Below are 15,978 nucleotides of genomic sequence, written 5' to 3'. Positions count from 1 at the left end.
TTTGTCTTCGTGTACTCAAAATTTCCATTGTTTTCTCAAAGTGTAAATGCTACTCACTGACGACAGGTCACCCCTTATCAAACCAATTTAACTTGTATCTTTTTTTCAGACCCCCTCCAAACACTTATCTCGACATCAGCCTATGTTGACAATATTTCCTCGGGCCCAAGGATGTTGACATAAACGGGTAGAACTGTATTACAAATACAGGCTGTCAAGGCCTGAATGAAAATTAAAGCAATATACTTGCTAGCACCCATGGTAAACAACACTGATGGACACTTCACTTTGTGATGGGTAGTATTTAATTTAGCCATTATATTTTCAAATTATTAAATCTGCAATAACTCTAGATACAGATATCAAGTAATGAATACCACCATGAAAAGGTCAAAACACTGCATACCATATATGCATTTCTGAATGGGAATAGAGGCATGAAAACGTAAAAATATTTTAATTGACAGTATTCTTGTGTACTGCAGACATCTAGAATTTCCAACATTACCCCTATATTTATTGAATTTTTGTATGCTGCACTTATAAGATGACCTACTATTCTGCATGAATACAATTTTCAGTAAAACAAAGTTGACTTACAAGTGAGTATGTATAGTACCTTCTCTTTCCATATACGAAACAGGAAAATGCTGCTTGTACAGAGTTTCATATTCTTCTTCGCCAATGCTTCCACTGTCAATTCTTCTATTGGAGGTCTCCATACCCCGGCTTCTCCTTTTCTGAATGGAGGCAAGAAGCATGGTGATATCAGGAACTTGGGACTCATGCATGGGGAATATGCTGGTCTCATTCTCAATGCGCATCAGGAAGGCTGTGTTACCACTAGGGGCTCTAATGTATATCTCGGCCCAACTGGTACACCAACAGTTGCAAAGGTTCATTACTGGACTGCTAAGATCTGACCCTTTGAGACCTGTAATACATATCATGTTTATGTATTTGTGACTGAATACAGTGAATTTTGCTTTAAAGGAATCAGATTTTTAAAGAACACATGTACTTGAATGACACTTTCAGAAAACAACTTGTAAACAAGGGACACCTGTCTAATGTTGATTGGATCATCTGTAGCACATTGGTATAGTTATTATACCCAAGTCCACATAAGAAATAGGTATAATGAAGTGCATACAAATCATGTGCTTACAATATATGTAATACAATACTTAGTTTTCCAATGGATCAAGTGCATACATAAATTTCACATAAAGGTTCAATGGACAGGTCATTCACTTCAGCCTATATTTTTTATTTAAATTGTCTACTTTCACTGTACATGATCAAACATGGCAGCTGAGAACTTCAAAAACCTGCCACTATAAAGTTTCAAGGTACCATGTAACTTTGCGGAACAAATTATCTTCTAAACAAACTTGGGAACATTTCAGGCCTAAACACAAAACCATAGCCCTTCCTTCCTTTGAAATTAAATGGCTGCTTCCTGTGCATTAATAAGGTGGCATGAACCAATTTTTGTAGTCAAAAATGTTTTTTTAAATAAAAAATAATACTTATCTGAACATAATATATCCTGAGTTCATCCATAAAACTAACAAGTCCTTCCAAGCAAAATAAAAAAAGACATCCACCACAATGTTTAACTTGTTTTAGCATCAGAAGGACAAAAAAGGTTGTTTGCAAGCCAAGATGGAAGTAAGACAAGAGTGGTCTCCCTTTAGTTTGAGGGTCAGAGGCAAAATATCCTCAAAATTCTCACTGCTTAAGTGGATATGTATGCTCTTACATGTACATACCTGTCATAACATGATGAGTCATGCAAAAACATGATTTTTTTACTTACTTGCTTGGATTTAAGTGGCTTTTGCACATATTATGTGCATATGCCACTGGTTTCTGATCGCATGGCGACCTGATAATTGTTCCTGGGAGAAGGAATGAGAGCCTCATCCACCAGGCATTTATGTGCACATGGTGCACTGATAATTTTAGCCTTCAGCCACAGGACCTTTTTTGGGACCCTTTGCGGTCTGACTGGAGGGCTGATTCATGAGAGGGAATGGACCCACGCACTCATGATACTAATAAAATATTTCTGTTTAGCTGTTTGGTTGAGTGGGAATTTACCTGCACTCACTCAGTTTTATGTTAATTTATCGGAAATTTATTTTTGGTGTCCAGACATGGCAAGGGAGGAAAAGTGTAGGAAGGTTGGCATTGGCTGTCCTTGGCGGTGTCCACTGGATCCAGGCTGATGGTTGCATCGAATTTTGAATTTAGATAATTATTGTTGCCAAAGATGAAACCCCAAACCCTCTGTCATGGTCATATTTATATACAAAAATTTCTTTAGTAATATGCAGACCGTCTCCACCAAACACCACTTTAGGATATGTTCATAACACGTAGCAAGAATAAATGGTAAACAGTTCTGCTTAGAGCTCATGTAAAACTCTCCTTGGGTCAACTTATACAACAAATTGTCATAGAGACAATAAACAGGGGACAAAAATCAGGTATAAACAAAAACTGTTTTAAGTATTACTTAACCAGCTGAAAATAGCTAGGGTGATGTGTTAAGTATTATAATAATAATAATAATACTAATACTAATAATACTAATAATAACAATAATGACTTTATTTAAAGAAGAAACTCATTTGGTCAATAGACCAATCTTCTGTGAGTCCTTCTACAATGACATCTGAACAAAAATATATATATATATATATATATATATATATATATATATATATATATATATATATATATATATATATATATGTATATGTATATATATATATATATATATATATATATATATATATATATATATATATATATATATATATATAACAATCTTACTTTTTCTTTTCACATTAAACAAGTTTCAAAAAAGGTTAATTCTTATCTTTGGCTACTGAGGAAAATCAAAACATACATTCCTCTTCAGTATAGGGTCATCTTTTATAAAAATTATATTCAGCCATATCTGGACTATTGAATGTAATTTGGGGTAATACCTCTAATTCAAGCATAACAACACTTTTAAGACTCCAAAAGAGGGCTTGCCAATTAATTCTAGATCAATGTATAGACAATTTTCAGGATGCAATGAATAATATAAAGGTTTTAACAATACATGAAAGAATATTTCTTAAAAATGCAAACTGGATGTATAAAGTATCCAGAAAAGAAATTCCTGTCTATCTAAGCCAGAGGTGGGCAAACTTTCCAGTGCAAGTGCCGCATACACAAATTTACACCTTGTCACTAGCCGCATAGTTCATTAAGTAAAATAATTAATATTTGAAATAGCAAAAACAAAAGGTTTTTCTAAATAACATCATAATTAATTTTCATTGTTAATATGTTGTTAATATTTGAAAACTTAAACTTCAAAAGAAGCACATTTATTTGTTAAACAGAGTAACATAAACAGAGTCAGTGCGAATGGTGACTTGTTCCTAGGCCACATGAAAACCCTTGGCTGGCTGCATGAAAGCCCTTGGCAGGCCGCATGCAGCCCGTGGGCAGTAGTTTGTCCACCCCTGATCTAAGCAATATCTTTCACCAAAGAGATGCTGATGGTACTCCAAATTTAAGGTCCATAAGAAGTAAAAATTACATTATACCAAGTCCAAAAAAGGAATTGTTTTAAAAAAGTTTTCAATATACCGGTCCACTGGTATGGAACAACATTCCCAGCGACATAAGGCAGGCTCCTAGCATTTCTTCTTTTCACAATAAATGTCTTAAATGGACGAAATCTTAAGAAAATGGAACAGTTCTAGTACAAAAAAAGACCACCTGGTTTTCTGTAATTTTGCATCATTTTCATAGTTGAATTTTTCAATGCAGGATGATATTTTATGTTTTACATATGTTTATGTTTTCATAGATGCCTGTGCATGTGTTCCAGGCTTGATAATTTGAATTTTAAAATTACTTAATTATTTAGTGTCATGCGAGATTCTTTACATCATGATGTATTTACTGTATATATTGTATATAACAGATAGAAGGCCTCAAGGTAGATTAATTCTGTAATTAACTGAGTTAACCTCTCTAAATAAAGTCGTGTGTGTGTGTGTGTTTTTTCCAGGCTTGATAATTTTAATATATATATATATATATATATATATATATATATATATATATATATATATATATATATATATATATACACACATACATACAGACATATATATATATATATATGAAATACACAATTTGTACAAGAGGAGGTCCTTTGCTGTGGTGTAGCCCATTGTGCTAATTTGCACTGATTAAGTTCACAAAATTGAACAACCCAATTTGTTTATGCTAGAATCAACTGCTGTATGAAATTTTTAGGGAGATTCCACCACGATTTTAGGTGGATTCAGGGTGTATTCTGTCTATAAAAATAAAAAGAATTCAGACAGACTTTAGGCGGAATGGGAAAATGGCTATGGTGATAGACTGAATCCGTCTAAGCGTACTATTTCTCATATTCTTCCTAAAGGATAACTGTCTGATTGTCCAGTTCATTTTCCTACTGTAAGACAAATTTTGGACTTAGACTGATTTTAGCAGAAATGTTAGGTGTAATTTTGAACTTTATCAAAAGAACTACAAGCATAGATGACTCAATGGAATTTGGTGCAAGGCAGATTTTGGACTTGATCTGATGTTTACTCTGAGAAATAAGTTTCTTTTGCTTCCTATTAAAATATGCTCTACAAAAATCAAACCCTAGTGAAAATGGGACTGAAATTTCAGTGAAATCACAGTGAAAATTCAGTGACATTCACTCAAATGTCCTTTTTCCACCAAATGTATGGTATTTTGCCAAATTTCAGTGAAATTTCATTGAGATTTTACCAAAATTTCTGAAAATATCAGTGAGAATTTCTAATTGAAATTTCACAGACTGCCAAAATTTCTGAAAATATCAGTGAGAATTTGTGATTGATATTTCACCGAGATATTACCAAAATTTCTGAAAATATAGTGATATTTTGTGATTGTAATATCACTGACATTTCAATAAAAAATATCAATAAGAAATATTACTTAATTGATATAAAAACAAACCTTATTACTATTTTAATTAAAAAAATTTGTTTTTGTTTTCTGCACAATTTGAATGATTTTCAGCAACATTTATATTTCTTATTTCTGATAGCTGAATGTGATTGTTCTTTATGGGACAATAACCTCTTACTACATCTTGTTATTTTTCTTTTTTTAATTTGTTGTTGGTGTTGCTTTTTATTTTCTTTACTTGAATTGGATTCAACTGCTCTCAAACAGGATTGTTTTCTTGCTTTCCATTTGAAAGCAGAATTTTCTCCTGGCCTGAAACTGACTTTCCTGGATATGGACTGTCTTTTATATTGTCTCCGAAACTGTTTTAAAAACAAATGCTCGATCTGGTTCCATTCTGCAACGATCCTTCTAATAAGTATTTGTTCCGTATATTATTTAACAGATGATAGCTGTATAGAGCTTTCTGACTAGTCAAAAGTTGGTACTTGAATCGTTGCATAACAGAAACTGACGGAAATGAGCATGCTTGCCAAACATGGCGATTTGAATTTTTGAGTGGGATACGAGTTTGATTAACCATTTCAAAAATGTGCAGCAATGAGAATAGCTTGAATGCAAAGTCGATGGGAATGTAATTGGTCAATCTGTATGAAAACTGAATGCCAAGATAGCAGTTTGCTATTTGTGCCATAAAGATTTAATAGCTCTACAGTAGCGGCTAACGTGCTAAATATGACAAGGAACTGAACTAGGAATATTTGGAAGTTATATAGCTTCAAATTGATTAACTTCCAGAATTTAATGAGGGATGACGTATACATCACTGGTGGGGAATTGTTGACATTGTTGCCAGATACCCATATCTATCAAAGATAGTCATAGCTTTGCGGAGTTTTCTTGGCCCACAAGTAGAATCATCCTTCAATATTGTGAGTGGTATTATTGTGTATATTATCAAAATGTTCTAGTTGTGTTAGAATCCAGTGTAAAATAAGAGTAATTATATCATGAAAAACATTTGTCACAGCTGCTTATGGAACAAGGACTAATTCAAGTGACCACAACAGCATCATAGTTTGTACATGATCAAAAATCAAGTCTGCAGTACAACTTGAATATCTCTTGGATGTCATATAATTATAACAGTTGTATAATTTTGTTTCATGTACACTGAAATATTATCCTGGTTAATAAAGTCCTGTTTAATTCATATCCATTATTTATATAAAACCTTTTGAAATGTCAAAGAAAATTAATGAAACTTCAGTAAAGTACTATATAATGGTAAAAACTTTAGTTAAATCTCATCAAAATTTTAGTAAAATTTTAGTAAAAATGTAGTAAAAGTTCTGGCCAAAATCTTTTTGTCACTCGCACCAAAATTTCAGTGAAAGTTTTGGTCAAAACTTTGTGAAATCTCGCAAAATTTCAGTGAATTGAAAAAGACTTAAATGATGCCATCACGGACAAGGTTTTGTGCAAGAAAGCAAACGAGGACAAGTGAAACCTAAATCTTACTTGATCATGTCTGTCAAAATAAATTTTATGATCCATTAAAAAAATTATCGTTAGTAAATATCATTGATTCCCAATAATGTCTAAGCATCATTAGACTCTTTAATAGAAATCTGAAGCAGATTTTTTTTATTGGATGATTTTTATGTGGACATTTTAGGTAGCCTTTTTTTAGACATAAACCTTAGGCAGATCTTAATTTAAGGTGGGATTTTTTTTCCAGGTGTAATTTTATTTCAGACAGAAAACTTAGATGGATTTTTTGTTTAAGCTGAAACTTCGGTGAACAAATTTGCATATTTTGCCTAAAATTACGACCTGAATCCACCTGAAGTCCACTTGAAATTTGCCTAAGCTTCCTTACTATAAGCAGTTATGGTTTAGGCAGAAAGCGCTTAAAAAACATGTCAGAAATCCACCTTAAGTCTGCCTGAAAATTTTTATGCAGGATGTAGAAGAGCAAATGCTAATACACATCATTGCCTTGAACGAGAATGTTTAAGTCATCTGTTTTAAATATTTATAAGTTTGTGAACAGCAGCAATGTTTTTTGAAGCAGAATTTTATTCCAAATATAAAATGCATACCACGATTTTTTAAATTGTTGGAAAGTATTCAAGTGTGATTCACTTATGAGGATGATTGAGGGAGCAATAGGCAATCAGCAAAGCAAAGCCCAGCCTCATGGTTGATGGATTTTTACTTTGTAAAACATAGCAAGGGAGAGAATTTAATTCTTTGCACCTACTGCAAACATACTGACACAAGTCACCCTTTGGTGTATGACTCCCAGTGAAATGGGCACCATCTGTATGAAACATATCTAACATGATGAACTGAGCATTCTGATTAGTTCTGATTATTAGTATTATTTATTATCTTAATCTTGCTAAAATGCTAACTATTAACTGACCCATGCTTCTCAGGATAAATGTAGCCCTGAAATAGATTGATTAAATAACAATGATAATCAGGCCCTCATGTTTACACAGCTGATTTAGATTTGAAAATATGGTATCCCTTCCTCAGCCCCCCTCAATGAAATGATTAGTCCCAAATGTGATGTATATTCATTTTTCTATAGAGATAAGCAAATACCATGGTAAAACTGATTCAGATATAGTTCTGACTTCAAAAACTCTGTTCTGACCAGGATTTGTTCAGAAAATTCAGCTGGGAAGTTTTAAGAGTACTATTCAGTCTCTAGTGAGTGCAAAGATGAACACTCATTACAACCTTCAAACCACTTACTGAAGAAATGAGAGCAGCAAAGACTGCTTGAAATTATTTTGCCACCTAATGGATTTTAAAGACAGAAACTTGATGTATGCTTTTAATGTCAGTGTGGCTGTGATTATGTGCGTATTTGCATATATGTGTATACGTGTGGCATGTGTATACAAGTGGTGATGCTGAGTCTACTAACCATTTCTTTCTTTGTAAGTGTAAGAAATGCTCTGAAGAAAACAGACATTATTTTCCGTTACGCAGATTTGAATTTCCTATAATTTTCTATAGGCTTATTTGAAAAGGCAACTTATTCTCAGTTGTATGACATCAATTTTGTTTAATCACATGTACCAATCACGACACTTTCTGAGTCTCATAAAAAGCCCCAACACCGTCTAGAAAAAAAGGCAAGTAACTGGTAAGGTCTTGGGAGAATGTGCTTATATTATCATTGGTAAGTATTTTGCAAAGAAACATACTCTAGAAATTGTCTTCTTCCTTCAAAATACATGACCTGATCATAAAATACTGGGCGAATGGGTAACATGAAGGAGTTATATCCCTTACCCACATGTTGGACAAATCTCTGGCCTCCTAATGTATTCGAGGGAGCTTTGAATTTCAAGTTTGATACAGTAGTTACAGACTAGGGTTAGCACACATTTTATGCATGGCCACAGTTTAGTGAATACATTTTCAGTGCTTCATAACCAGCAGAAGTAGATGACCCGTGCTACACAAAGCTGCTGTACAATCAAAGAACATATTCTTTGGTGCCACCAAGTCAAATTCAGACTGAAAGGCTATTGCAGTAACATCATAAGAATGATATCTCAGTCTGACTTCTATTCCATGGATTGAATGATGTCAGATGTGGAACAGCCACATTCAAATGTTATGACAGTTACTCCCATCTTGAACTGATATGCATAACAAATATAACCAGACTTTGGTAAGTTCCTAATCAGACAACACTCACCATATCCAGAGGCTGAATATCATTACGTTCTTCTTTGCGTGGAAAGAACAAGTGAGAGGACTCTCTTCTGATTGATTCAGTTCACTTCAGTTCCCATTTTGGAGACCTGACAGGGTCCTGTAAATGCCCCTTGGATAAAAGGTCCAAAGATGACAGCAATGTCAAGGCACAGATGATCCCCATAAGTAGGATCCTGTTCTCCTCAAAATGAAAGCAGAGACCATCATCAAAGAAATCAAACCATTGTGGTGAACTGCAGATAGTTCTGGTCCACCAAAAAGGCCTGATTTTGACTGCTGCAGCTAAAGTGATAAGAAGCAGGCCTTGCACAAAAATCATGAAGGCTCTGATGCCTTAATCAACCATAAAGGAGATTCCATTCTAAGGACCAAAGTCTTCAGACACAACAAATCAAGATATGGCAGAGAGGTCTTTGACCTTGCCTGTATTGTCCCTTCCATGTTAGTCAAAACTTGTGCAATGGTAACTCTTGATTATGATGGTACAGTGTGACCCCGCTATAGCACGCTCTGTTATAACATGAATTCGGATATAACACAGTCGTGGTGTGCCTCCCAAACATTCACATACACGTATTTTTCTCATACACAAAAAAATTCTTTCTTAAAAGTATGAAGAAAAAAAAACCATTAAAAGTTTATTATTATTTTGGAGAAGAGACCGCATTTGAATAATACAAGATGATTGTGGCACGGCATCTTTCTTGTACACGAAAAAGTAGTTTTTTTCTTTTTAAAAGTACAAAAAATAACATGTAAAAAGTTTATTCTGGTATCGCGTAGGGCTTCACCAATGTTGCAAACTTTGATTTTTTTTCCCCCTTAGTTTTGGCAAAATGTACCATCTGGAGATTTTTTTAATTATTGGCGACATTGTTGGCTGTTTTAAAACTTGCATATACAACCACTGGTTTGGAGTGGAGAAATTCAGAGGCCCCATGAAAGGAAACTGCAAACTGGATATAAAATGCACTAAACTTTATTGTTACATAAACAAATTCTTTGTCCATATTGGCAAACCATCTATACAGTGCATTGTTATATCATAATCTGTTTATCCTGACATCTAGCATGAATTCTGTATGTTGTGAGATATCCGCTTTTTGTTGTTGACATTTCTGGTAATGGAGATCAACCAGACAAGATATTATCTCATAATCTATCTTTCGCTGGATTTTCGGCCGCTCGCTAGCAATTAATATATTTACAAAGACTGACATTTGTATTTGGATGGTAAGTAAAATTCATCTTCTTTCAGTCTTTCAGATCACCGCTTTGTTAAATTTCTGATGCATGCTTGGAAGGCAGCATCACATTGCTAACACAAATGTAACCCCCCCCACACACACATCTTACTTATTGGTTTATTCAGTAGTCAGGGAGGAACAGTAACTAGAATAGACCAAATGACAGCCAATTCCTTTTTAAAAATGTACCCAGATAAAATAGTTTTCAGACATTTCAAAGGAAACATTACATTTGAAGCATCAATTGTTATGAAAATGTACTTCGCAAATGGAGAAAAAAAAATTAGTCTCAATCATGCAGTACAATTATTTGATGTTGCCACCACAATATGAAATGGGCTTTTGTTTGGTTCTCCAAAGCTGTCCTTTAGTGGTGACTTCAAAAATGCATGCACCCTTCATCAAAGAAAGTCAACTACAAACTTCAATAAAAACAAGAACTTTTGTTCAAAGGAAGTCAGTACCAAACTTAAAAAAAAAGTAATGGAATCTGATGGATTTTTGCATTTTCCTACGTGACTGGAACAGGTTAACTGTGCCATGAAAGTTTCCTTTTTGCAGGTAAAAAGTTTATGCTTACGAACATTACCAGTGGTGGCTTAAAACGTTAACTAACTTCTACCGACTTGGGCTGTACTGAAAAGTAAATGTGCTTCGTCATACGTTATGTGATTGTGCTATTTTTCCACTGAATTCAGACCAATATGACCCATGACAAAATTATTGAATATTTTAAATCTCTGTGTGTGCATATTTTCGATGGAATGATTATATTCGTGGGCGAGTACATGGTGTTGATACTCTATTCATACTATACAACTGACATGTATAAATAAACATTATTCACGTATATATATATATATATATATATATATATATATATATATATATATATATATATATATATATTCGTGGTTCTCTAAATAAAGTAAACCATTATATGTACCATCTCTGTTTTCACTACAGGTGTATTTCTCATATGCATTGATTTAAAAAGGTAACTGTGCCGATGAAGCACATATTTTACCGCCTGCATTTATTACCACCACCTCCTACAATATTTTTGGGTACATGCATCATTTTTTTCAGCTAACTGACCTGGTTGCTTATAACATGGTTCGGTCTATAACAAGGTCGGGTTCTATGGCTCCCAACTACCATGTTATAGGGGGGTAACACTGTATCTAACTTCTTAATTGAGAAGGTAGATGATCCATGATGTTTCCTGCTTAATGTGAGCCATCTGAATTAATTGGCACTTAAGATTCTCTCCCTTCTGAAAGATTTGGGTATTCCAATTGGAAACTCAGGCTTTTTTAAAATTTACAACTGGTGAGTTAAGGGTCATGTGCTTCACATTCATTTTGCTACAAGGAATACAGCCTTGACTTAAGACCAAAAGGCGAAAGGAATGTGCAGAAAAGGTCTGCTGATTCATTCAGGATCTTGAGTCCTCTAGGAACCTAAACGTGCCTGGGATGTGGCAGACATGCCAATGAGGAAACCAACTGAAAAAATTCCTAATGGGAAAGCATAGGTCTTGGGACTGGGTTCTCAATTGCCTTCATAAGAAAAAGACAACAGAATGAGAACATAATTTTTAGGTAACATCTCCTGCCTTTTCTGAAAGGTATTCACTATGGTCTTCAACTCCAGGGGGAGGATATGAATAAAACACAAGAGAAAGGGCTAACTGTAGCTAAATTGGAAAGCAAAGAATGATGTGGGCATAGCAGCCAGTCAGGCTTGCAACCAAGCAGACTGTGATGTCCTGGAGTCGGTGCTTCAGTGAGAAATCTGCTGTCAATTCAGGTAGGTCTTCTCATTAACCAAGATGGTAAATCATATAACCTAAAACTTTGATTAATGGGTCTGAAAGGGAAAGATTCAGTTGTCATTGATGATAGGACATAGAGGCATGATCAGCAGGGTATCATGAACCAGTGATGCTGTGCAGGAAGGATCATGGCTACAATTAGAAGACACAAGGGATGTAAAAATTCCCAAGCTAGGATATGACTCTTCAAGTGGATGTTTCATTTTGTAGGTTTAACATGGCTTTTCAGCATGTGATTGGCTATACATGGCGGCCAAGATATTAGGTAGAGGAAGACTCAGGAAAACCATAGGAAGAACCACTGACCAACAGGAAGCTACTGGCTTGCATTCTCACAAACCCACGTTGGTCAAGCTGAGACTTGAACCAACATGGACTGAAGTGAGATGACAGTGATCTGTAATGGTAAGCACTTTCGAACTTGCTGACCACAAAGGGCCACTTCTTCAAGTGAAGGCAGGGGAATATGTGGTGGTAACCACATGTGAACCTAGAGCAGTGTTTCTAAACCCCCAGGTTGTTACCCAAATCAGGGTTGTGAGGATGTTATGGAGGGTCACAGAGGGTCATCAGGATTTTTATAGGATGGCAAAACATATCAAAATGTGGAAACAGGGTTATGAGGCTCAGAACTAATTTTTCTGGGTAGTGACAAAAAAAGTTGGGAACTTCTGCCAAAGGGACAATGTATGGGGAGAAAAAGTCAAAACTAAAGTTGGTTTTGGACCCTATGCCCAGATGAATTAAGACCTAGCACTGAATGAGATAGGCTTTATCCTTGATGACAAGAAATCCATGACAAAGGTACAAACAAAACAAAGGATTTCATATCTTACTACAAAGGATGCTCATCAGAATGGTCTCACAAATCAGTGGGTTTGGGGAAATCTCAGCATCATGAGGTGTACCATGTGACCAAGATCACAAGTCTGAAATCTGATTGGTGGGTTCTAAAAGATTAATTACCAATCAAAGCAAGCTAATATAAAGTCTTAAATCTGCAAAATGCTTTTCTTAGTTCAGCACTTTTTAACAAGTCAAGTCTTTTTGAAGGTATTATTGTGCAATTGAAAAAAATGGCACATTAGAATTAATTTTTGCAATAACAATGGATATTTTATTATACAAATGGTCCATAGGACTAAAGATTTTGCACCAGGCTGTCACAAACACACATTAATATTGCAAATGCATACCACAGATGCAATAAAGAATATTCAGTGCATCATCTATGAACTTAACTACTAAGAAACCTCACTGTATATGACTTTCATAAAACTTTAGAAAGACTTGACATCATCACCACTGCCATCAACTGTGGTGGTAAAAGGTGATACCTATGTTTCTCCATCTGCTAAATGCAGATTTGACCAGAAACTGGTCAAATTACTTCCTAGAACATACAGGAATAATCCCAACCTAGAAGCATAGACTCCAGTGGCTGAGTCTCCAGTGAGCTCCCTGTCTGTACGCCAACATCCTGACCATCTGTGTTCATTCTAACACTTATGTCATCCACTGAACACCGTGGCTGGACAGCAAAATCATCTTGACTTGATGGGTGGATAACACTGGAGCTTCGGCTGAGGATCACTGCTGATTTATGGCGACGACGACTCCCAGATTGGGTTGATGACAGTTTGTCTTTTGACTCCCCACCATGATACTGTGTCATGCACTTCTCACATAGGTTTGCACCTTTTGTTACAGCTCCTCCACTTGTTGTTATGGTGATCAATTTGTTGCCCAGCAACCATGTTTGCTTCTGACCACCAGCCATCAGGAAATCAGAAATGTGAGATCTGTCAAATTATTAAAATTAAATTTTAACAAAACTGTTGTGGTAAGTACTTAGACTACTAAAAATCACACTATGTGATGCAGACAACTTAAGTTATTAGATCACAACACCTGAAAGGAACCACTTCTGTATTTATGTGCCCTACTTGTGTGTTTTGATCTTGTTTATAAACATTAGTAAAAAATAAAGTTTTGTTATTTATTACTTGAGTCATTAAAATTTACAGAACTAAATGTACATATTTAAACTGAAATTAATACTTACAAATCTGCAAAAGCCTGAAGCTTTGTAAATTGATTACACACTATTTACACACTATACACAGATGGTGTAATTGATTTTCAAGCTATTGGCTTCATGAATGAAATAAAATATTAAGTTCAATTTTTAAATGTTACCAGTAAAATCTAAATTTAAAGAAAAATCAAACTGAAACTTTTTCTTTCACAAAAGTAAAAGATAATCATCATGCTGGAAATTAAGTGTCATTGTTGTGGTGACCTTTTGACCTACAAATTGTTAATAATTAATCTTGACCTAATTTTTGTAGTGACCCTTTGAGTGACAAATTGGTTAGAATTATTCTTGTCCGAACTGCTATGGTGAGCTTTGATAAACAGATTGTTTAGAATTATTCTTGACCTAATTGTTGTAGTGACCCTTTGACCTATAAACTGCTTAGCAGTAGTCTTGTCCTAACTGTTGTGGTGACCTTTAGACCTGCAAATTGTTAGAATTATTCTTATCCCAAAATAAGTTTCTTTACAAAGAAAAGCTGATAAATATGGCAGATGAAAACAGAAACCAAATGATTGTTTATGTATTATTCTTAATACATCAATAAAGGGGGAAGATCCACCAGAGTGTGTTTCTTGCAATGAACCCTTTACTGTAATAGATTGTTATAGATTCTTTCAATCTTAAACCTATACACAATCAATATTACAATGTTCAACACATGAAAGAGCTTTGATACTGTAAATGTGTCTTGTATTTTACATTTCCTGAAGAAAGTTAACATTTATTATAAAATACAGCTTGCGTATTTTTAACCAACATGTGTACTATCAATCACCCTAAATATATTTAATTATCTAATTACCCTTTATACACACCACTTACATTACCCATATTATCCTCAAGATCTGTTTTTTTTTACCACACATTAATCATGAAGCATTTTTTCTATATAAATCATTTATCATATAACCTTTTTATGACACTGTATAACTTTGATAACAAATTAAAATGAAAATCTGAACTCTTCAAGCTGTCAGAATGTTTGTCTAAATAAACACATGATGAAATTATCTGTTATACAGAATTACTATTTTGTGATAGAGGACAATACTTTACAATGTGGACAATACTTCACAATGTGGACAATACTTTACAATGTGGACAAAGATTTACAAAAAATAATGTCACATGAAAGAATGGATGTGATTTCTGGAGCAATCTGCCAGCACATTATGTCTGCTTATAATATGTGTCCAACTGCAAACTGCAAAGACCCAGATCTGCTGTTGCATAATGTGCCATGTCAGGAGTAATCAGTAGAACAAACACTATAGACCCTGATCTACAGGTGCATTATGCTATGGCAGATCAGGATCTTTGTTGTTTGCAGTCTGATTTGACTTATAAGCAAGCATATACAGTATTTAAGTTTACATGCAATGTGACAATCTTCATTAATTGTCCTTGTGCATATCAACATTTCTAAATTGGTTTTCGATGACTGATAACAGCTGATATTTTGGATTCTGTTTTCAAGAGAGGATTTTGGGAGTCTTTTAACACAAAGGAATATTGCAGACTGACACGATGACATGTTGTTAGAAATGTCAGGTCATCAACAAACACAAATATAGTGGTTTTGTACATGTTCATCAGAATTGGGAGATACACAATGACTCGTGTAAAAAGCTATTTTAATTGGTTATCTATTTGGGGCAAGTAATGGGGTCATATTTAGTCTACATGACCAGAATCCACCTAACTCGTCATCAATGGCAGCAATATTCAAAAATCTAAATTAGAAGGTATGCAGGTAGTGTTTGATTATCGGTCACTTTTGCTCGGCTTTTGAAGTTACAGATAACTGATATTGAATCTCGCCGTCCAGCTGTACATTCTGCGTTTGTGCTTGATCAATATACTTCAAGTTTAACCTTGATTTGCAGCTGTTATACAAACTGAGTTTTCTTCTTTCTAATCTTCAGCTTAAGACTTCTGATCGGAAAAACCATCATGGACACGACAATAATAGATTTAATCCTATTGTTTGTTGTGATTCACCTTCTATGACAAACTATGACAGAGAACTGGATAAT

General features: G+C 34.5%; 1 protein-coding gene across 4 annotated transcripts in view; it reads right to left on the bottom strand.

Moving 5' to 3' along the window:
- The window catches only part of LOC149802881 (tuberin-like), a 194,860-nt gene that overhangs the window by 55,004 nt on the left and 123,878 nt on the right, over positions 1–15,978 (bottom strand). For all 4 annotated transcript variants that reach the window (XM_089952331.1, XM_089952334.1, XM_089952333.1 and 1 more), the window contains exons 27-28: positions 13,261–13,643; positions 620–934 (exon numbers count right to left, since the gene is read on the bottom strand). In XM_089952331.1, the coding sequence (XP_089808457.1) occupies positions 620–934; positions 13,261–13,643 (698 nt within the window). The remainder of the gene's footprint in view (positions 1–619; positions 935–13,260; positions 13,644–15,978) is intronic.

The sequence above is a fragment of the Sinohyriopsis cumingii genome, chromosome 3, assembly GCF_028554795.1.
Source record: "Sinohyriopsis cumingii isolate HCF-2022 chromosome 3, ASM2855479v2, whole genome shotgun sequence".
Lineage (NCBI taxonomy): Eukaryota > Metazoa > Mollusca > Bivalvia > Unionida > Unionidae > Sinohyriopsis > Sinohyriopsis cumingii.
This window is presented reverse-complemented; position numbering and strand designations above follow the sequence as displayed.